This window comes from Medicago sativa, chromosome 7, assembly GCF_051527215.1.
Source record: "Medicago sativa cultivar Bolivia chromosome 7, Bolivia_mono, whole genome shotgun sequence".
Lineage (NCBI taxonomy): Eukaryota > Viridiplantae > Streptophyta > Magnoliopsida > Fabales > Fabaceae > Medicago > Medicago sativa.
In genome coordinates this window covers 16,562,322-16,584,946 of record NC_140755.1, presented here as the reverse complement: position 1 = coordinate 16,584,946, position 22,625 = coordinate 16,562,322, and the positions used below count along the sequence as shown (strand labels likewise).

Sequence of the window (22,625 nt, the reverse complement as noted above, 5' to 3'; positions counted from 1 at the left end):
AGTAGTCTTTGGATGGGTGACATACCGGGAAGTTTCCCGGTAAGCGTGCGAGTGGGGACAAAACACGCTGAAAAAGAGTCGTGTTGGTTTGTAGGGTCAGTCGACAATGCTTAAAGTCGCCTGGGATGTTACATATATGGCCATCTGGTAGAGACGATTCGTTGGGTAGGGACAATTAATTGTATATGCAGTGGTAGGCCTCGAGACTTCAACACCCTCAGTTATATGTAGAACATTACACAAAAAAAAGGACTCATGTCTCCGTGATTAATTTTAGTCATCCGTGTAAAATATTCCGACATTAAATACTAATATTTCGACGTTACATCCGTTAAATCATTCATGTTTAACGATACGAAAATTCAAATAAATATATATGCGTTGATATTTGTATATAATATGCAATCGAAAATACGATAACGATGCGTTCTATTAATATATTGTGTATAAAATAATGAAATTGTTGTTTAATTAGATTTTATAAAATAAAAAAATAGTCGTAATTCTAGCCCGTGCTTGGCACGGGTTTCCAAGCTAGTATTAAACAAACGAATCAGTCACCAGCTGTTGTAAATAATCTTAAGAAATTATGCACACGTTGTAAATGCAAAGAATCAGTCACCATGAATCATGGCCGAAATAAAAGCATCAAATAAATGAGTTTCTCCACAAAATCAATATACATGAGATGTTTCAATTAAAGAATTCAATCTATCATAAATGAATTGTTTGATTACGAATTGAATTTTTCATTATTAATTTTTAAAAAATAATTATAACAAACGATAAAATACTTTTAGGATCCGGAGTTGTTCGATCAAAATTTAAAACATGAAATATTAACTCAAGAACGTTAAGATGAAATAATATATGTCTCATCTAACTCAAATATGATATCGAGTTTGGGTATCAACAACTTTAAAACTATTAAGGAGAGTTTGCCGCATATTTGAGTCTTACAAGACTCGGGGACTAATCTCAACAATTACGTGTAGCGAATATCAAATTTAGACAAAAATAAATAAATAATATTTTTTGACAAAAATACAAATAAATAATATTAAAATGCAGTTAAAAATATAAAATCGAAATAGAAATCCAAATATAACTCATACATTGAGACTCTAAAAAAACTCAAATTGAGATGTGGAATTTTTTCCATTAATTTTTAGATGCTATTACATTTTCTTTACTCACTTATGACATCTTGGTATATAATCACCAGAATGTCTTGAATGTCTTGAAGGAATAGTTGTCTTCTCATCTATCCCAATTTCACATCTAACACAACATGTGCAACGATGCATATTTTTTGCAACATCCTTGCAAGCACACTCTTGAACCATGGCACTTGCTCCTAATGCACCATTGAAGTCTGCACCGCAGGCTCGAGAATTTTGACATTGGCCCCGAAAATCCATATGCCGCGGACAAGAGGTCGCGAAATCATCTGTGTGCGCTACTCCTAAATTATTGTTGACAACAAAAATATGATGAAATAGTTTCACAAGTGAATTTAATTTAGAAATTAGCATACTATACTCTCTTTTTGAAATATATGTATGTATATGAATGAATGATATCTAAATTTGCAATAGTTTTAAGAATTATGGAATTAAGTTACGGTTGGTGTACCTGATCCATAGGTTATGCAGAAGAAAGCAAACAAAGCACCCACCAAGATGATAATACTTGCTAGCTTCATGATGATATTTGCTACAACACACAAAATCTTTTGAAACTGAAAAACTTAAAATTGTTGGGATAGTTTCAATGAAGAGGACGTACATGTATATATGGATACATGGTTTGCTGAATTTACGCGGTTAAAAAAACTGTATTCCTAAATGGGAGTGGTTATGGTGCATAAGCAAAACTTATGCACCATGCATAAGCCCAGACCGGATCCGGCCCACTAAACCAAGCCCAAGCGAAAATTGCTTTCTACATCACTCAAATTGCTTTCTTCACCTAAGAGCAAAACAAAACCAAATTCCAACGGAAACTGCATTTAATTCTCGCCTGTAACAACTTCACCGTCGCCTGAAACAACTTCCGGCACCGGCGTTCACCAACTTCATCACCGTCGTCCTTTTCCACTGTCAAAATCACCGTCGTAGTCCACAATCATCATCACCGTCGTCGTTTTCTGTAGATTTCGTCATCATCGTTCGCATTTCCAACTTTCATCACCATAACCGCCACCGTAACCGTCTTTCACGATAATCATCACCACCGCATTTCATCATCGTCAACATCACCTTCGTGCAAGCATTCTCAACTTCACGCAAGCATCTTCTTCATCATTACGGTTGTTTGAAACTGAACTTTAAAACTCAACAAAACTCAACAAAACTCATCAAAAATGAAGTTTAAACAGGTTTGAACTTATCTTGTGCTTTGAAATTATTACAATTATGTAACTGCATTTGTGTAACCATTTCTGTTTAGTTGGAAAGTAACTGCATCTGTGTAACCCTAAATTGACATTCTAATTTCGAATTGGGGAAAATGAAGTCAAATTAATGGTTTCAGAGTGATTAAATGTGCTTATTATAGAATGTTTTGTTTAAAAATTATGCCAAAACCATTTGCCTGTGTAAATGGTTTCTGCGAGTTTCACGATGAAACCATTTTGCTGTGGAAATGGTTTCAAAGTGTTAAGTTGGTTCAATTATAGTGTTATTGTTGTTTGTTTGTTCATGATGTAAATTGATCATGTAGATCTTGTTCATGATATAAGTTGGTTCAATTATAGTATTGTTGTTGTACTTTGTAAGCTCTTGTGCTGAGCAAATGGTTTTGGTAAACTCTGAAAAATATGCTAAAACCATTGTGCTGAGCAAATGGTTTTGGTGATTTGTACTCCAAAACCATTGGCTGTATTTAATGGTTTTATTTGATCATCCAGGTGGAAAAAACTACAGAGCAAGGTACATTGCCATCATTCAGTTTAGGACTTACACAAATGGAGGAGGAGGATGAAAAGAATATCAATGACTCATCATCTGCTGGTGATACAAATAAGGATCATAGAAAAAGAGAGGCTAAGGGCAAAAAGAAGAAGCATAAACCAAGAGAGCCTAAGGAGCATAAAAAAAGAGAGGCTAAGGGCAAAGAAAAGAAGGAGCACATAACCAGAAGTAACAAAAGGAAACAAGAGAGTGAAGAACAAATGGAGGATGAACAAAATAATGAAGAACAATTGGAGGATGAACAAGAGAGGCTAAGGGCAAAGAAAAAGGTCACTGGTTCATCATCTGGTGGTGATAAACATAAGGAGCAGAAAGAAGATGCTAGAAGTAAGGAAAAGAGGCATAAGAAAAGGAAACAACAAGATGATGGTGAAGATTCTGATGAAGGATGTTTGAATGATGAAAATGCAAAGCACAGACTGAGGCACAAGCTGAGTATACCTAAGGTATATGAAATTATGAATTCAATCTATCGAAAGAGAAACAAAACAGAGATCATTAAGGTTTTGAATAAGTATGGCTTTGGTGGAATGTTGCATATCTGCAACTGGAAAAGAATCCACACTTTCTTTGTGGATTGGGTTGTTAAAAACTTTGACAAAGATAACATGTGGATTGTATTAAGCAAGAATGAGGTACTTCCATTGAAAGAGGAAGATGTACATAGGGTGTATGAGCTTCCAGTGGCAGGGAAGAAGATTAACGTGGATCTCTGTTCTGAGGAAGCAATAAAGAAATTAAGGAAAGAATTAGGTCTGACTGGAACTTATTCTGCTTCTGTGAGGGTGACAGAATTGGAGAGAATACTGAAGACACTTGAGAAACCAAATGCATGGGTGAAAGGTGCAATATGTTATATCATTCACAATATTTTGTGCCCCACTAATAGTAGCTTTGTATCTCTCCAATATGCACACATATTTGAAGATCCAGCTGGGGTATCATCTTATAACTGGTGTTCCCATGTTCTTGAATATATGAAAGAAGGCCTGCAAAATCCGGAAGTTGCAAATCCATTAGCGGACTTCCACTTCCTAATGGTGATCATATTATATATTCTGTATATTTGTATTTTTTAAACAAATAAGTGTTAGATTTTTAAATTATGTATGTGCATGTTTTTATTGTGCAGATTAATTACATGGACAAAATGGGGAAGATAAGTCCTTTTCTGACAGGACAATACAAGCGGCCATCACTTCGTGATTGGGATGTCATGGCGGCAAACCAAGAACTTCAGAAGGTCTATGACATTATGGGACTCGAGCATGGACTGACAGCCGGCGTAACCAGACTGCACAACACAATTGAAGGTCCCCTTGTATTGTGTTTTGATGCAGATACTTGCCCACTCTCTAAGGTGAGATAAAACTGTCAAAAGATGTATTAGATGAGTGGCATAATATTGTGTTTTTATGGTTTTGAAAATATTGTGTTTTTATGGTTTTCAAAATACTAATAGTACATATAAAACTAAAAATAATTAAACCAAACTTATTGTTTCAGTAATAATTCCATCATTTAAAACCATTTGAAAATGATTTTGGTTTCACAATTAAAGCTAATCAGAACCATTGAAACAGACATATGTTTTTCAAAATAGTAATAGTACATATACATAAAAATTTTGCAGGCACAAATGCATCTTAATCATTGTAGGTCTTGCATACAAATCTACACTAAAACTGCTAAAACCTTGGAAAGAAGAATAGCTGAGGGAAATGTTGAAACTTCTGGGGAAAATGATGATGTTCCAAAAGATACAACCAACGACAGTCCAATTGAAGTTCAACCTGAACACGACGAGAATAACAGTTCAAGTCATAAAAAAAGTATGGAAGCACCTGATAGTGAAGAAAATAGAGGGGATGGAAGCACTGGAAGGGAAAAAAGGTACTGCATCTAATTTTAAGTCTTAACATGATTTAATGTTTGATATCTGCATAAGATTGACACATATAAGCAAATGTATAATTCAGTGAAGAAAATCATGACAAAGATGTATCAGATGAGATTGTTGATGATGATGATGGAGAGAATGAGATTGATGCCAAAATCCTTGATGATTCAGTGAGGAAAGCATGCAATATTTCCGTTACACAGGAAACAATCTTGAGGTTTCCAGAGTTTTTTGATGGGGGAGAAGCTTCAAATGCAGGGTAAGAAATGAATATAAATGATGTGTTTCAATGGTTTTTAATTTGTGATATGTACAACTATATGAACTAACTAATGCTTTTCTATATATGATGTGTTTGTCAATAGTAAATCAGTTAAGACAAAATCTGAGACAACATCTAAAGCAAGCAATGTGAATCAAGAAAGGGTGATGGAGGAGGAAAACCAGGAGAAGGACACGGAGCAGGAGAACCTGGAGAAAAACACATCAGTTAAGACAAAATCTGAAGCAAGCAATGTGAATCAAGAAAGGGTGATGGAGGAGGATAACCCGAAGAAGGACACGAAGCAGGAGAATGCGGAGGAGGATAAGAATTTGGAATTTTGTAATGACATTATTGTAAAGTAAGTATCAACCAATGTGACATTTGCTTCATTAAATTCTGCAGAATATAAATTCTGCAAACTAACAATTACATAATTTATTTGACAGCGCAACTCCGTTAAGGTCAGTGTTAGCAGATGAGGTAATTGACTTGGACAATGACAAAAGTGTGAAGGCAAGGAAAAGAAAGACCACGCATGACATATCTGGAAAAGCCCCTGAGCGTGAAAGAAGAGCTGTAAAGAAATCGAAATACCTTGAAAGCCCTTACGATGAAGCTGTCTACGAGTCAAAATGCAATAAGATGCAAAAGGACATATCAACATTTGCATGGAGCAATTCACTTAATGAGTAAGGAAAACCATTTTAAATATTTATTGGCATATTATATGAATTAGTACTTTGTTAGCACTTTGGTAAACTCTGAAGACTATGCTAAAACCATTGTGCTGTGGAAATGGTTTTGGTTAGTTGTCCTCCAAAACCATTGGCTGTATTTAATGGTTTTATTTGATCATCCAGGTGATAATGATGATGATGAGTCAAACTGTTAATGTTTATTTGGCTATACTACAGTTTCTAATATAATATAATATAGTATTAGTACAAATGCTAAATGCTTTATAATAATGTAGGGATGAATTTTTGTACTGCTCGGAAAACAGCACTCATGCTTACGCTCTACAAAGAAGAGACTTGTGCACACTTAAAAAAGATGAATGGGTGTCATGCTTTGTTATAAATGCCTGGGTCAATTGCTTGAACTGGAATCAACAACCGGCTGACAAAATGACAAGACTGGTCACGCCATTCATGAATTATGTATGCATTACATTTCATGAATGTTAAAATTTTAAATACATAATGTTTAGTTCTTTTTGAAATTGATTTTGACTCGTTTTATATAAACAGGTTGACTTGGAAAGACCTGATGCCCTGAATATTACAGAAAATGTTGCATTTGAACGATTCATCCAAAAGCTGAAAAAGTTCAAATACATGGATTGGAAAGCTATTGACCCTTCATGTCTAGAATATGTGAGACTACGTTCATTTTATTTTTGAAAGATTTCTACACATTAATTGTTTGAATTATATGATGTTGATTGTTTTTTTTACTGGTGAAATAGATAATGACACCAACAATAATTGGAAATCCGGGTAGTCATTATGTATCCTTCGTAGTGAATCTCAAGAGCCAAAAGTTACAATTCCTGAACAGCTTGGCAGGAGATCCACTGCACATGAAGAATGGAGAACCAACTGTGTACAAACGAATGTTTGATGTATGGCTGAAGGAGGTGGAAGCATTCGTGAAAGAATTGTATAAGAAAAGCAACATCACAATGCCTTTCCAGTTTAGCAAATTTACATGGGAAACACCAAAGGTGCCTATTCAAACTGATAAAGACAGTTGTGGAGTGTTTTGCATGAAGTTTCTTGCTGAATGGGAGGATGGCAATCCACAAATGGAATCTTTCAAAGGTTGGACCAAACTGAAAAAGCGTGGGGAGAATGGAAAGGTTGCAAGAATTATGGATATGAGAATTGAAATCTGTTCAACAATATTAACTGACTCAAGCAATAGCAAAAGACAACATGTGGAGAAGGCAGCAACTTCAAACTACAAAGAAATGCTTGAAAAGCTAGCATCTCCGGTTAAATAATGAATTAGTTTTAATGTTTTTTTTTTTTGAATTTTAATGTTTTTTAAGGAGTTTGTACACAGATGTTGATGAATTTATATATTTCTGTCAAGTTTATGGAGTTTTAAATGATGAGACTATTACTGAAACCATATGTCTGTTTTAATGGTTTTGATAGCTTTAATTGTGAAACCAAAATCATTGTCAAATGGTTTTAAATGATGGAATTAATACTGAAACAATAAGTTTGGTTTAATTATTTTTAGTGTTATAGTGCAAACTTATAACACTGAAAATAATTACTTAATAGGAATTAATCAATCAGTAACCACTTTTTTATTTATTAAGCTTCATCATCTCTCTTTTGTTTCTTCCGTTGTAAAACAAATTTCTGCATTTGTCTAAGTAAAATTGTGGTTTAATGGTTTATAAAATAAAAGAATAATGAAAATTATTATTAAGAAACAATTTTAAATAATGACCTTTACTGAAACCAATAGTACGGTTTAATGGTTTTGAAAGTGTTCTATGTGAAACCAATATAACTGCCTAATGGTTTTGTAACTGCCTAATTAGAGACACATAAATTTCCACGGCCCCACCAAGATAAATACGGGAAAAAGGTATAATAACGGTTAGAATGGAAGAATCAGAGTCATGGACAGTTGAAAAATGCAATTAATTTAAAAAAAAAGAGTTAACTATGGTTTTGTAAGGAAGTTGAAAATAAATGAAACTGCCTAGTATGGTTATTAAACTGCTTAGGATGGGAAGTTGAAACATAAGGATTAACATATTACTATATATAATGAGGTTGCTTTAGAGAATGTTTCAGAATTAGTATCATTATAAGGTCTTGTGTCCCTTACATTTCCAGAACAAAAAATGTCAGACGTCACTACTGCAAATTCGGTTCCAGTTGCTGTAAACGGAGACATCGCAAGGGCAACAGATCTTGCAAATGAAGTAAGAGAAATCATCGTAAACAACACATTTGAAGTAATCTATTCCGATGCCAATATTAGAAACCAATTATCCCAACTTTTAAGCCAAATTCGTCCACTAAGACACCTCCTCAATCCTGTTCATTCAGGATTAGTCTGTTCATGTCTTCAGTTGCAAAACATGTTTGCTGCAGGTTTACCAATCATTGAAACTGATACCCTAAATGCAAACATCGCAAGACAGGAACTTGCTGTGTTCGAAAGACAATGGAAGGTGCTCAATGATGATTTTGTCGCTGCTGAAAAAGCAATGACAGAACTATCATTGCAAAAGCATGCCTCTGATACTCGAATCGAAGTATTGGAGAAGGCACTTGCAGAAGAAAAAGAAAAAGGGAAATTGATCGGGACAGAATTTGAGGCATCAAGGGTTCATCACTCGCAGCTGGCGGGGAGGATTATGGCTGGAACTGAATTACGCGCAACGTTGCAGAATGCGGTTGAGCAATGGGAGCAGAAGTACAATCAACTTGTGGTATGGAGAGAGAAAGTGTTGGATTGCTGGACAAAAATCAGGGCGTTCTATGGATGAAGAAAAAAGTAATCTTAGTATTTATTAGTAATCATATTTATGTTTTCATAATATTTCTGTATAAGTATTTTTAATTTTGTTATGTTTGGATTTATAATGTTAGTATGGTTTGTAATGTTTGGAACTATAATATTAGTATGTTTTTCCAATAATGGCTACATTGTTTAAAAATGCCTTGTTTTATTATGACTTTAATTTATATCATTACTATTAATTTTACTATTAATTTTATCACTTGAATAGATTGAAGCAAATTGCAAAACTCAGTAATTTATCCACTTAACTACGAATTGAAAATCTTAACTAAACCATAATTATGGTTTAATGGTTTTGATAGTGTACTATATGAAACCAAATTAACAGTCTAATGGTTTTGTACCAAAATATAATAATAAATAGTTTCCAGAAGATAATATTCAAACCAATACATAACAATCAAGAATTTGATATAAAATCTAGTACAAACTTATCACATATAACATAAGTGACCGCTTTTTTAGTTAAAGCCTCATCATCTTTCCTAACTTATAACATAAAAAAAAATCAGTGCCCGCTTAAATTGTTAAAGCCTCATCATCTTTCTTTTGCTTCTTCCGAGCTATAAGGAATTTCTGTCTTGCTCTAGCTTTTTCATAATCACTTTTAAGTCGCTTCTTTGACCTAATTGGATTTGGTCTTTCTTTGAACTTTGGTGCAGTCCCAACAGATGGTTCATAGACAGCAACTGCTTTTGAAGACTTAGAAGGCGTAACGGATGATCGATCTGTATGAATACCTTTAGAAATAAGAAACTCCTCTGCCTTTTTCCCTGCCTCAAGAACACCGTTGAGAAATATTTCAGATGCCTCCGCATCTGCGCAAACACGTGTAGAAAGCTGAACTGTAACGGCACAAATTTGTTGATATCGTTGTGCTTGAGTGGTGTCTTTAGTGCCAACATTCATGGTGGATTTCAGCTTATCGACAGACGGACGCACATCTCTAGTCCACCGCTTTAAAACATATTGTGCAGGTATAGTCTTCAAAAAATGATATTGCACATGACCACCTAAGACCTCCAAAATCTTGAAAACATGTCGACATAAGAAACCCCGGTTCTCAAACATACGACATGAACAAGTAAAACTTTTGCTCCTAATGTCGACTGTGACAACCCTTTCATCAAGTCGATTATGATCTTCAAACCTTGGGGAAAGGTTTTCTTCAAATTCTGCATCCAAAACATCAACATTCGAAACCCTCTCATTATCATTATCAACATCATCGTAATTATAATCAACCTTTTCAATTGTGAAAACTTTGAAGAACTTGTTCAATTCAGACCCTTTTGTTGTGTCCTCCTCATAATAGTATTTGAAGGAAAGGTCATACTGACTGTGAATAAATGAAAAGCAAGATGGTGTATACTTGTTTACTACGGACCGCATAAGCTGACTGTTGGGATAATTATTTTTTGTTCTAGTGTTTGCAGCCTTAAAGTCCAACTCAGCATGATTATCCCTCATTCTCTGAACCATAATGTTGAAATGACTAAAGAATCGAACAAGTGAATGGTCTGGCTGCAAAAATCCACGAAGAAAAGCATTGAAAGACTCACTTAACTGTGTCGTTTTCAAACCAGCTGTAAAATGTGACCTCACCCAAACTGAAGACCAATGCATACGATTTGAATGAGTTTGAACAAGCCACTTAAAGTCCGAAGTAGGCCTTCCATTAAAACAGTTTTTCATCATCTGATCCCAATTGTAGTCGAAATCTGATTCATCTTCGACATTTGAAACCAAATTAGTTAACTCATCGAAAAATGCACTGTTTGCACGAGAGCCGAGATTTTTCTTTGCATTCTCTCCCATGTGCCATGAGCAAAGACCATGAAAAACACCTTGAAAAACATTCGGAATTGACTTCAACAACGCACTAGCCTGGTCTGTGTATATGGTTTGAGGTTTCTTATTGGACATACACTTCAAAAAAGTTGTAAACAACCAATCAAAAGTAGCTGATGTCTCATCATACAGTAGCGCAGCACCAAATAACACACTCTTACGATGATTGTCAAAACCAAGAAAGGCAGCTGAAATGAACCAAATCAGAACAAAATACAACATATTTAAAAAATATAAAACCATTGTGTTGTGTAAATAGAAAAAGCTATTCATTTAACAACTGTAAAAAAACACCTATGATCTTTGCATAGCTGGACATAGCACAACTTCTCAAGCGAGATGTCTAAACTCGCAAACACAGAAAGAGCTATTTATCATCGATAAAAAAACACATATGATCTTTCCATGGCTGTACAGAGCATAAATTCCAAGGCAAGATAGGATCACCCATAAACCAGAACATTAAATTCTAAACCTTCAATCAATATAAACATTCAATTCTAAACACACACAAGAGCCAAATTAACACACATATACCAGAACCTTCAATTCTAAACCAGAACATTCATTCAAATTTCAAGAATATAAGAATTAAAAACTGTGAGAAGTACAAAATACTAACCTAATGGCCGATATTTATTGTTTGTTCGGTAAGTTGTATCAAAACTGACAACATCACCAAATAGAGCATAATCTTGTTGCATAATTCCATCTGCCCAAAAAATACTGGCTATGTCTTCTGCAGCATCAACTTGGATATCATAGTAAAAACCTGGTTTCGAGAGAGCTTCATTTCTAAAGAATTCTTGAATAACAGTTGCTTCACCAGCCACCATCTCCTTTTGACGAGTTGTCATTAGATAGTTCTTTAAGTCCGAAAATCGAAAAGAAAGATTCTCCGTGCCTCCAACTCCTTGACCCATCGCTTCATAAGATGTTCTCATCGACATTCCAGCTTTAGAATTTATTAAAGCAAGTTGTCCTTGAACTTCATTTACTTCTCGAAATGATCTCAAGTAGCACAAATGCTCTGGTTTATGTAATGGATGACAGTGATCAACTTCCCACTTATATATCTTATAGACATTCAACGCTTCATCCAACTTCAAATATATTCCAGCTTTACAACCAACCCTTTCCTCTGGTTTTTCTTTAGCTTTCTCATACTCAACAAGAACTGGACTGTCACATGTTGGCCTGTTTTTAGGATTAAGCAGACTTCCCTTCTTGAAACCTTCTTTGTTACAAGCATAACGCACATAATGTACCTTATCCGATTTCTTATTTTGTGAATTGTTCTTGGACTTCAACATACTCCTAACAGAGAATCCAGTGTTATATGCATAATTAAAATAAAAATCTTCAATCTCTTTTATAGATTTAAAGACCAAAGACTTCCATGATTCTTTATCACTAAATGAGTAACATTGAGAACTATCCGCATCAATAACTGAATTTTCAACCGTCAATTGTCCACTCTCAGATGAAGTTAATATCAAATCCATTGAAAACAGCAACAAACACTATTAAGAACAAAAAAACCATTAGATATGATAAATTGAAACTACTGAAAAACTCTAAAAAACTATGCTAAAACCATTGGCCTGTGGATATGGTTTTGGTGAGTTGTAATCCAAAACCATTGGCCTGTGGAAATGGTTTTGGTGAGTAATAAGCTAAATTGCTATCAAATTATCCCTAACACTCATACTCCAACAGTTATTTTAAATGATTCAATCATCAGTTTTATAGCATTGAGTTAAAAAATCACAGTTGAATATTCACATTGAGTTAAAAACATCACAGATTGAATCAAATTAACTGATGTAATCAACTGAACTAAAATATCACATATTGCAATGATTCAATCATTGCAATGATTCAATCAAGTAAAATTCTTACTACAACAATAATTTGCAATGATTCAGTTTACTTCAGTTTTATAGCATCACTTTTATATCATCAGTTTTCAATTCAATGATCCTTAACTTCAATTTTAAAGCATCAATTTTCAATTCAATGATTCAACAATAATTTTATATAATCAACAATAATTTTCAATGATTCATATCACAGATTGCATCGAATTAACAGACTGAATCATATAAATGAATAACTCGCCGGAGAAATACGTCGGAGTGAATAACGTCGAAGGAAGGTGAGAAACACGTCGGAGAGAAATGTGAGAATCACGTCGGAGAAGAATCAAGTTGCAGCAGCGAGAAACGGTGAGAATCGAGGTGCCGGCGATGAATTTCTGAATCGCACGAATCAAGATGAATCAAGATGAATTTCTGAATCGCACGAATCAAGGGTGAATCACGTCGGAGAGAAGGCTGAAAATAACGTCGGAGAAGCGAGCAAGGCTAAGAATCACGTCGGAACGGCAAGAAACGGTGAGAATCGTGATCGTGAACCGGCGCCGGCGACGGAAACGGTGAGAAAAGCGATCTTGTTAGGGACGAAACGCTGTAGCATCTGAAGCTCAAGATTAGAACACGTGTCCAATATCGGACGGTTGTGATATGTTTGAGCTGAAGCACCAGATTATAACACCTGTCCTTGATCTAACGGTTCTGATTTGCTTATGCACCATGCATAAGGAAATCCTTATGCATAATAACTTTTGCCTTCCTAAATTGACGGTTCTTGGATTACACATGGAGTACTAATAGTATACTTGCATCCATCAATAAGTATCTCGGATGAAGTATTCAAAACCTCCAGTGAAGAAGTGGAAATTAAAATCCGTGCATAATCTTACCTTCCTCTATACACCGTGCATTCATCCTCCCGAATAAAACGACCACAAAACGAAGCACAAAGCTTAAGAAAATTTGTATTCCAGGCATGAACCGGAGTGCCATATACACGTAACCAAGCACCCCGTTCATACCCGACATCCCTTGTCGTCCACTTATGTAAATTTGAAAAGAGCATTCCGAAAAAATCAATAGCATTATTAAATACTTCCCATACATCTTCCTTAAAAATGCAACGAAGAAAAATTCGATCACCTCCCATTGACGTCACAACAATATTATGGAACCCCGCATTATCAAAAACTTCCCATACATCTTCCTTAGCAATGCAACGAACAAAAACTCGATCACCTGCCATAGACGTCACAACAATATTATGGAACCCCGCATCCTCCACTCGATGCTGAATGGATAACACTGATTCACCCGACACCACCGTCGCGACACTATCTATATTCTTTATTATTTTTATTCAAGATATATACCTCATGCTCTCATAATTATTATTGTTTCTACATGTAGATCTAAGGACATGAACAATATATGAATTATCTTTCTTCAACTCCTTTTACTTTCAATTACGAACTTCGCAGATCTAATATCTCCAAACCAAACTGAGCCTCATCAATCTTTTCACATGAAAGAAGAGCTTCTGGTCCATCTTTTCCAAATCTTATATGCCACAGAATACACTATAAAACACAAATGAGAACTATATCTAGTGAAAATTAAAAACTTCTTATATCCAAATCATAATATTAAGAACTATATCTAGTGAAAATTGTCACATATTACACTGCGTGTGGAACACAAATGAGAGTAAAACGTAAATTGTATAAAAAATGTACAGCATAAATAGTCTAAAAAAAAATAGTGCAACTCAAATGAATGAATCCACAAATAGTAAATATGATAAGCTTCCACTCTTACTGCTGATTTTGTAGCAGTTTACTTTGTCACGCTTCAGATGCATTGATCCCTTTTTTATCAATAGGAACTTTGTAAATGCTTCCCTTCTAGGTTGCTTTTGAAGATTAATAAATGATCTTCTATAGATGAAATTAACATGATAGTAGGTAAGTTTATGCATAATGTGATTTTGACTAAAATATGGTTAAATTGTGACAGGATTTGGCGACAGCTTTTGTGAAGGTTCTTGGAAATGAAAAGACCAGCAAGCAGATATTTAACATCTCAGGAGACAAATATGTCACATTTGATGGATTAGCAAAAGCATGTGCTAAGGTAAGCAATGCATGCCATATCAATATCATATTTATGGTTACAAGCAGAAAAGTTAAAAGTTTCTTGATTGATACCAATGTCTTGTATTTTGACTATGAACCAAGTGTTATTTTTCAACAGATGATATAATTCTTGGCAAGAGTCTTGTTAGTGTATGATTATTATCTACTATCATGATATTGATAGTAACAAGTCTTGTTATATAATACACTACAAGATGTAACCATTTTTTTTTTTTTTTGAAAGATACAAGATGTAACCATGTTTAGGGAGGTTTGAACAAAGGTACACCAAAACCATGTATCATTTCAAACATCAGAATAGATTCATTTAGGTCTTATTCAGAATGCCTCCCTCATATATGCCACTTCACGTAATAGATTTTTATTGACTTGACAATTCATAATAAAACTATTCGAAGCATTCTGAATAAAAACTCTTCGAGATGTAACCATATTTAGGGAGGTTTGAACAAAGGTGGCACACCATAATACCTTGTATCATTTCAAACATCAGTATAGATTCAATTATGTCTTAAAAGAAGTAGCAAACACACAACTATGTTGCTCTTTTTAATCCGACTTTTGCTATGATTAATTTGATTTATTGTATCCTTATGTCAATTCGACTTTTTTTTGTAAATTTAGTTTTACTCCTTTCATTATTAAAAGAGCAATGATATTTAGTAAGATTTACGCAAGAAAGAATCCACAAAAATAGAGTTTCTTGTATGCAATCTCGTCTTAAAAATCGGTTTTACACAAGAAATAATTGGTTTTAAAACATCAAATTATTTAAATTTTAAATTATAAATGGGTAAAAACATAGTTGAAATAAAATAATAAGGATAAAAGTGAAATTAAAACAAGTTATAATTTATAAGCTTAACCAACACTGGTTTTGTAACGCCCAAATTGAAAGTGTCTAGAATATTCAATAAGTACGTTAAAACTGATATTGGATACATTAATTATACAATACGGAAATGACATCAGTCGAGAGTTCAAATACAAAAGACAACTTGAGTCTTTTGTTACATTATTTTGCACAAGATAGTCGTACGACACTTGATTACAAAGTTCATTACAACACATCTCATAATATAACATATGCATCAACATGCCAAATATAAAGTTGGTTCCATGAAAGCACGATCAATCCAAAGCTTTCTCTTTACCTTTGCCACGAGAAACCTGTGAACCTGAACAAAGAAGGAGAGGGATGAGACATAATGTCTCAGTGAGTTCTACCTAACCCTAGGTTATAGGTAACCTCGGGGAAAACCTACGGTTACCGCGTGTCTACAATACAACTTGACAATTGATTATACGTGTGTGGACATACTTGCCTAGACGGTAGTGCATACTTGAACCGTCGTAGGATCATCACATTATCAAAGGTTTAGCTTACATCTTACGTGTCATGGAGATCAAGGGAACCTAAGACCGCTATACCAAGATACGCGAATCGCATCGAGGTATAAACTTAACTTATTCATGACACGATCCTAAACTGGACGAATAGGAAAAACCTAAGATCGTCGTCGGTATAATTTCATAACTAGCTCATGTCTATCATCAAAACATATATTATTCATATCGCATCATACGTAATCATATTCATTTATCATGTTAGAGGTTAGCGTTGAACATCAACATTATCTAAATTCATTTTACGGAGAGCCCCGGGAGTATTCCCGGGCACAATCCCATACATAACGGATAAAGACCTATCTAAGGTAGTATCGGACTCCCTCAACATCGTGCGGGTCCCCCTTGCGAAGCTTATCACGTTTCCCCTAGCGGGAAAACCCCTTGAGATCCCAACCTAGTGTGGATCACAAGAGACACGACACCTACGTCTTTCTTATACATTTTTAGTGAATACATTAAACTATCGCATCACATCTTAACATACATAAGTTCATGCATAATATTCTAGTTCTCGGCAACTAGGCCGAGGCTCTATGTTGATTCCCTTGCTTAATTCATATATACCCCATCACGTTTCATGTAATTCTCTCATAAGTCGTTCTTGATAACTAAGCTAAGATTGCCATGATTTTCATTTCAAGAATCATTGGATGTTATGTGCATTGCCTAGATGTTGTTTTGGGGTTATAAAATTATAAAACGTTGAAAGAAAGACTTCAGAATGCACCACCGACCCTAGAATGGGCCAACAGGCCAAAAGCATGTTGGCCATTCCAGAGAGTTTCGCTATTAGCGAGTTTTTCTGGGCATGCTTATGAAGAATTTCTCTATTAGCGAAATATTTCGCTAATAGCGAGTTTATTCGGGTCCGTGGTGTAAAATTTGCAATTTTTGACCGAAAACTCATCCAACTTGATCCTGCAATGCACCAAAACATCCAGCAACATTTAAGAACAATAATAAACATATTCCATGGAAATATTAGCAAGTAATCATCAAGAATTGGCTTTAGGGTATCAAAAGCATAACATTTAAATCTAGCATAATTCTTTACTTCCACACTAAGATAGCTCTAACCAAAGGTAGGATTTAACTATCTAAGAACTCACCTTGCACAAAGAGAAGTGAAACGCAAGTATCCTAAGCTCTACACCAAAACCCTAGATAGTAGAATCAAGTGAAGAAAGCTTGCTTCAAGAATACTAAGTTGCTTCCATCAAAAGCTACTCATTCCTTACATAAATGCTTGCTAGAGGAAGAAAACACTAAGTAACGATGGATTTGGAAAGGATGGGGATCGATTTCTAGAGAGGGTTGCTTTCCACAAAACCTAGAGAGAGAAAGTGTTGAGACAAATGAATATTTTGGGACTTAAAGTCCTTAAAATACCCCTCGCGCTCAATTTCCAAAATTGCCCTTAATCTTAAACGCGCGCATTATATCGTTAACAGGTAATATCTCGTAACATGAAAAAGCGGGTTGTTGCAGGGTTTTTTTTTGTTGTCATGATCTTATTTTAAACTAACTTATTTGTGTTACCAAAAATACCCACAACCCAATACTCCGTGTCTATTTCTACCATGATTCCTTCATATAAAATAAAAACACCCAAAAAATAGTGTATATTGTAATTCATAAATAAAGTAAATTATACAAAGTTTTTCCGAAAAGATTAATTACAAATAATAATAATAGTAGTAAAAACTCGTTATAAATAGATAAAATGACACTAAAAAATTCTAAGCTGACATTGTTCGTTTACTTCATCCTTAAACATTTCGTGAATTACATTCTTTCCTAACCAACAATCACCACCACAGGCATTAATCCATCTTCCATCACCTACATAGCAGTTATCACGGTCATTAAAATAAGTTGTCCATCTTCCACATCCAAGATAGACTCTATCACTGGAACGGAAAGTCATTTTTTTAAGCGAACTTGCACCACTCAATAGGTGACTAGCTAACTCAAAAACATTTCTGGAGCAAACACAACCACGAAACTCCACATATTTCAAATCATTATGAGAAAAACCTACATATTCTCTTTTTTGCCTCTTAAATTCAGCCACCACGTGTGAATGTTCCGGATGTTCAGCCACCACGTGTGAATGTTCCGGATGTAGATTTCTAATCTGGAAGATGAAAATAACGATCATCATATGACATTTATGAAAATTTTAAAATTCCATTATCATATACAACTTATTCACCTTTATGAGATGAATTTCTAACCACTAGACTACTATAACTTACATATAAACACACACAACGAAAATAGAGTTGTTTGATAGTGGTTTTTGACTTACATGCACTTTTAGTTTCCTTGTTTTAGTCCCCTATTTTAATTATTGAAATAATATTCATAAACCCTACAATCGTCCTTCAACTCCACATTCATGTCTCTCAACCCAAAAGTAATTCTTCAAACTCAACTCTTTCAACCCACAAACCCAAAAATCATTCTCCCTCCATCACCCTTCTAAACCCCATTCTTCCTCACAGTCTTTGAAACACAACAAAGGACGAAAAAGAATCTCACCTTAGACGGCTATTATTCCGAAAACATCAATAAAATCACATCCCAATTATTCATCTACACTCACATTTAAAGTTGTGAAAAAAAGCTATCCTACCCGTTTAGCAATGTCCCTAATAGGATGAGGACTTTAAATATGGGCTCTAAAAAACACTAGCCATGTCTGAAGCAAGAATTCTGCTCTTAACTCAAAAAATTTTGATCATTTCCAAGTGAAATGACTCAAAAATTGCCATATCTTAATATAGATAATATTAAAATCAGTTTAAATTATAAATTTCGTAATACATGCAAACAAACACATTGCAAACATTAAATAAGGAAAACAAACTTCTAGTTCCATTCAAGTTAAAAAAAAAAGGGAACAACCAAAAAAACAAAGAGTTTAAAGGACATACTCTAAGAGTAAGTTCTTGGAGATGCTGAGAAGCCATTGCAATATCTAGAAGCCAAAAGTAGTCTGTACTAGGATCACATGCTCCATCAATACGTAACTCCAATTGTCTAAGATTTTGAAACCGAACCAAGACTTTTGCTAATTCCTTTACCTGTTTACAACAATGATAATTAAGTGAATTAAAAGCAACTAGTGAACAACATAATTGAAAGAAACCTAGGCAGTGCTGGAATACACTATATCGTTGAATGACTCACTTGTAAAGTGCTGATGATCATAGTTAAATTCTCAATATGTGGTAAACTTGCAATTGGATCAAAAAGTTGTGGTGTATTCTCTCTCTCTCTAATGCATTCCAGAAAACCTTCAATAACCTTGGAGCAATAAAAGAAATTATCCTTGTGGTATACCCAGTATATTCAAAGGATGAAAGATTTAATGCATCAATAGCTATCTCAGAAAGAGACTCGTTCCACCGGCCACAACCAAGTATGTTTAACTGACGTAACTTCGAACTAGTAATATTTATTGAACTTATGAGCATGCAGTTCATTAAGGTGACGTCTTCAAGTTGAAGACATTCAGAAAACAAATGAGGCAATATGTGTGTGGATAGATTTTCAATTAGTACTCCATCAAATATAACTGTTGTTAAGTTCTTCAATCCAGAGAACCCTATAGGCTTTGAAAACTCTTCACCGCTAAAGCTAAACTTGGATAACATAGGAGCTTGAATGTTCATTGGGTGTACAAAAAAATGTTCAACACAAGAATATTCCAAGGATGAGAGATTTGATGCAATGATAGTTATAAGGTTTCTTAAGTAAACCCCACAGTTAACAATGTTCAAACGAAGCAATGATGGACTTTTTACTATCAACTCAGAAGTGATCTTACAATCATCAAGGGTTAAGTCTACAAGGTGGTTACAATTTGAACACAAAGTCTGAAGCAGTGACTTATTCACGTCAACAAGATCTAAGACAAGAGTTCTCAAATTTTTTAATCCAGAGATGTCTTTGGTATCTACTAAGAAGCAATTTTGTAGGTGCAAATAAGTCAAAGAATCATTGTCAGGTAAGAGAATAAGGGAAAAATTGTATAACAAAATAGACTCAGTAGTAGTAGTAGTAGTAGTAGTAGTAGTAGTAGTAGTATCATTTGTTTCAGTTTCAGAAGAGAAGAGAAGTTCAATATGTTTGGCACCCTTAGCAATCCCTTTGGAGATCAATCTATTAATGGCATCCCTATGTTCATTACCTAATGGAAACTCGACTCGGATGGAACGGATTATGGCACCTTTATAATGGAGCATAAATTGATCCAATCTTGTGGAAAATTCATATTGAAAGTCTGAGAGTGAAAGGCTTTCTGGTAAGTCTTGAATTGTGTTATAGTGAAACATGGAATGGAGATCGAAGTTAAGGTCCATCCTTAATCCCCATTCGTGAATCCAATGTTTGGACAATGCACTTGTTTTCACCAAATCCTTCAAAGCTAACTTGGAAAAGATATAAGATATAATACAATCAGGCAACTCATTCTCAAGTTTTTCACAACTCTTCATTGTTGCTGCAAACAAGCAATAAGATAAATCCAATTAAAAGCATTATCAATCAATCAAAGCTTTAAAAAAAAAAAAAAACAATCGTATTCGTAGGAAACTTCTTAATTTAAAATGGTAAATGTCAGTTGTTATGTTAGTATTTTGTCCCTTTGCCAAGACTCGAACCATGGGTAGATTCAAACATATGTTAGTATTCAGCTTGATTAATTCATGCATGGATACAGAAGTCCAAAATCATGGTAACATTATTGCATAACATGGAATAATAGAAATATTTTTTCACCCTCAAGAGTAGGAAACATCTAAATACACATATTTGACACAAATTATCTCTTGTCGGGTAAACAAACATCGTATTGAATGAGTAATAAAAGTAAAGAGGAATAAGCTAGAGTAGATTTAAAATAGACAACCCATTAAACATCTTTAATTACTAATTACATAACTCAATCAAGTGACAACAACTGCGAGTAGCAGCCAACCCCAAAAATTTACTATTAAGTTCAAGTTACTATTATTGATTTATTTTAGTTTTATTTTTGTAGCCAATTTTAATATATTCGTTAGTTTTACTATTTTTATTTTCTTGGAGAAATCTTCATCAAACCTAATTAGTCTCTTCTGGCCAGAAAACTAAGAAAAGTAGAAATACAATTATTTTATTAAATTATTTTATGACGATGCTACAACAGATATACACAGAATCAATTATGAAACAGAATTGAATAAATTCATCATATTCAAAGAAACTAGAAAATAAATTTAATAGAAAAGTAGAAGAAACAATGAGTACCGGCTCAACGTGAGAAGTTTTGTTCCGGGTTTCAATCGGCGAGGATTGAGATGCTTATTGTGTTGCGATCAAGAAGATGACGATGACTTGGATGAAAAGTTTGAGTATTAGGATTATTTCAGGTTTGTCGTGTTGCTTATGCTTTGGTTTAAGAATTTTGCTCTCCACCCAGCACATTTTACTCGCACCCTGCAGCCTTGCCCAAAATACCCCTGCATTAGTTAACTTGCGCAAGTGTAAATTAATGCGCATGTTAAGTCACGCGGTGCAAGTTAAGTGGCGCAAGGCTACTTTTTTTTAAATTTATTTACTTACTATTTTCAAATTATGTTATTAACTTTATTCAAAATTATTTTGTTTATATTAATCTAAATTATTTTCTTAACTTTATTCTAAATTATTTTCTTAACTTTATTAATTTTATTCTAAATTATTTTATTAACTTTATTATGAAATTATTTTGTTTACATTAATCTAAATTATTTTCTTCTTTATTCTAAATTATTGATTCGATATTATTCTTTAAATAAATACAAATATAAATAAATGTAAATACAACATTAGAAACTAAAAGTAGAAAATAAGTTTGAACTTGCACCGCGTGACTTAACATGCGCATTAATAATATCTCACTTGCGCATTAATGCGCATGTTAAGTTTGAACTTGCACCGCGTGACTTAAAATGAGATATAGTAAATTAATGCACATTTTGTTCCTTAACATGAACAAAATTGAGGCATAAATAATATCTCATTTTATTAATAATTCATACATTACAATAATTCATACAATGAGTTTGAACTTATTCACTATATCTACTTATTTTCTCCTTGGGGTTAAAAGTAATCAATCTTCGTGGGGTAAAATAGTGAGCAGCCTTCTTGGGGAAAATACATCATCAACCCTTGGGCTAAATTTAAATCTGGTTTTTTTTTTACCACAAGAAGTTCTTTTTACCCACGGTAAAAAGTTTCTGCGGTTAAAAAAGCAGGTTTAAAATTATCCCACGGGTCGATCACTTCTCCAAGTCGGCTACTCACTATTTTACCCCGACGAAAATTGATCACTTTTTACCCCAAAGAGAATATTGAAAAGAAAAAAAAGAAAGAAGAGAAATAGAGGGAGAGAGTGAGGAGGGGGAGAAAGTAATATGGTGTGAGGAATTAGGGAAGTATGGAGGGGTATTTATAGGTAGAAATGGGAGCCTAGGTTGTAACTACCATAAATGTGGTAAAAAAACGTGTAAAGGTTGTAAAAAACGTGTAGATTGAAGGTTGAAAATGTGACCACCGTCCACAAAAACGTGTGTTCTTGAGGACAGACCACCGGCCAACGTGCGT

The 22,625-nt window shown here is 34.2% G+C and overlaps 2 protein-coding genes, 1 long non-coding RNA gene and 1 pseudogene across 4 annotated transcripts; 1 reads left to right on the top strand and 3 right to left on the bottom strand.

Moving 5' to 3' along the window:
* Positions 1–1,026: 1,026 nt before the first annotated feature.
* Positions 1,027–2,052, bottom strand: LOC146904644 (uncharacterized). The gene is made up of 2 exons (XR_015019382.1): positions 1,636–2,052; positions 1,027–1,465 (listed from the first exon to the last, which is right to left on the bottom strand). It is a non-coding gene; the product is annotated as an uncharacterized LOC146904644 (long non-coding RNA).
* An 838-nt stretch (positions 2,053–2,890) lies between these two features.
* LOC146904643 (uncharacterized) lies at positions 2,891–7,237 on the top strand. The gene is made up of 7 exons (XM_085728330.1): positions 2,891–4,015; positions 4,108–4,335; positions 4,609–4,868; positions 5,587–5,829; positions 6,114–6,300; positions 6,391–6,516; positions 6,609–7,237. Exons 1-7 carry the CDS (start codon positions 2,969–2,971, stop codon positions 7,143–7,145), a joined length of 2,628 nt encoding a protein of 875 aa, XP_085584456.1. The 5' UTR covers positions 2,891–2,968; the 3' UTR covers positions 7,146–7,237.
* A 1,695-nt stretch (positions 7,238–8,932) lies between these two features.
* On the bottom strand, positions 8,933–13,171 carry LOC146904642 (protein FAR1-RELATED SEQUENCE 5-like). Its single transcript, XM_085727637.1, has 2 exons — positions 11,169–13,171; positions 8,933–10,734 (listed from the first exon to the last, which is right to left on the bottom strand). Exons 1-2 carry the CDS (start codon positions 12,049–12,051, stop codon positions 9,215–9,217), a joined length of 2,403 nt encoding a protein of 800 aa, XP_085583763.1. The 5' UTR covers positions 12,052–13,171; the 3' UTR covers positions 8,933–9,214.
* A 4,431-nt stretch (positions 13,172–17,602) lies between these two features.
* On the bottom strand, positions 17,603–20,494 carry LOC146904641 (uncharacterized; annotated as a pseudogene). Its single transcript, XR_015018527.1, has 3 exons — positions 19,182–20,494; positions 18,926–19,075; positions 17,603–18,123 (listed from the first exon to the last, which is right to left on the bottom strand). The product of XR_015018527.1 is annotated as an uncharacterized LOC146904641 (transcript).
* Between the last annotated feature and the right edge of the window lie 2,131 nt (positions 20,495–22,625).

Bases quoted from the DNA above. Each gene is read 5' to 3' on its own strand.
- LOC146904642 (XM_085727637.1), bottom strand. From the start codon at position 12,051: ATGGATTTGATATTAACTTCATCTGAGAGTGGACAATTGACGGTTGAA. The intron at 10,735-11,168 runs GTTAGTATTTTG...GGTTCATTTCAG, and splicing joins CAATAAATATCGGCCATTAG to CTGCCTTTCTTGGTTTTGAC.
- LOC146904643 (XM_085728330.1), top strand. From the start codon at position 2,969: ATGGAGGAGGAGGATGAAAAGAATATCAATGACTCATCATCTGCTGGT. The intron at 4,869-5,586 runs GTACTGCATCTA...TTTATTTGACAG, and splicing joins AGCACTGGAAGGGAAAAAAG to CGCAACTCCGTTAAGGTCAG. The intron at 6,301-6,390 runs GTATGCATTACA...TTATATAAACAG, and splicing joins TCACGCCATTCATGAATTAT to GTTGACTTGGAAAGACCTGA.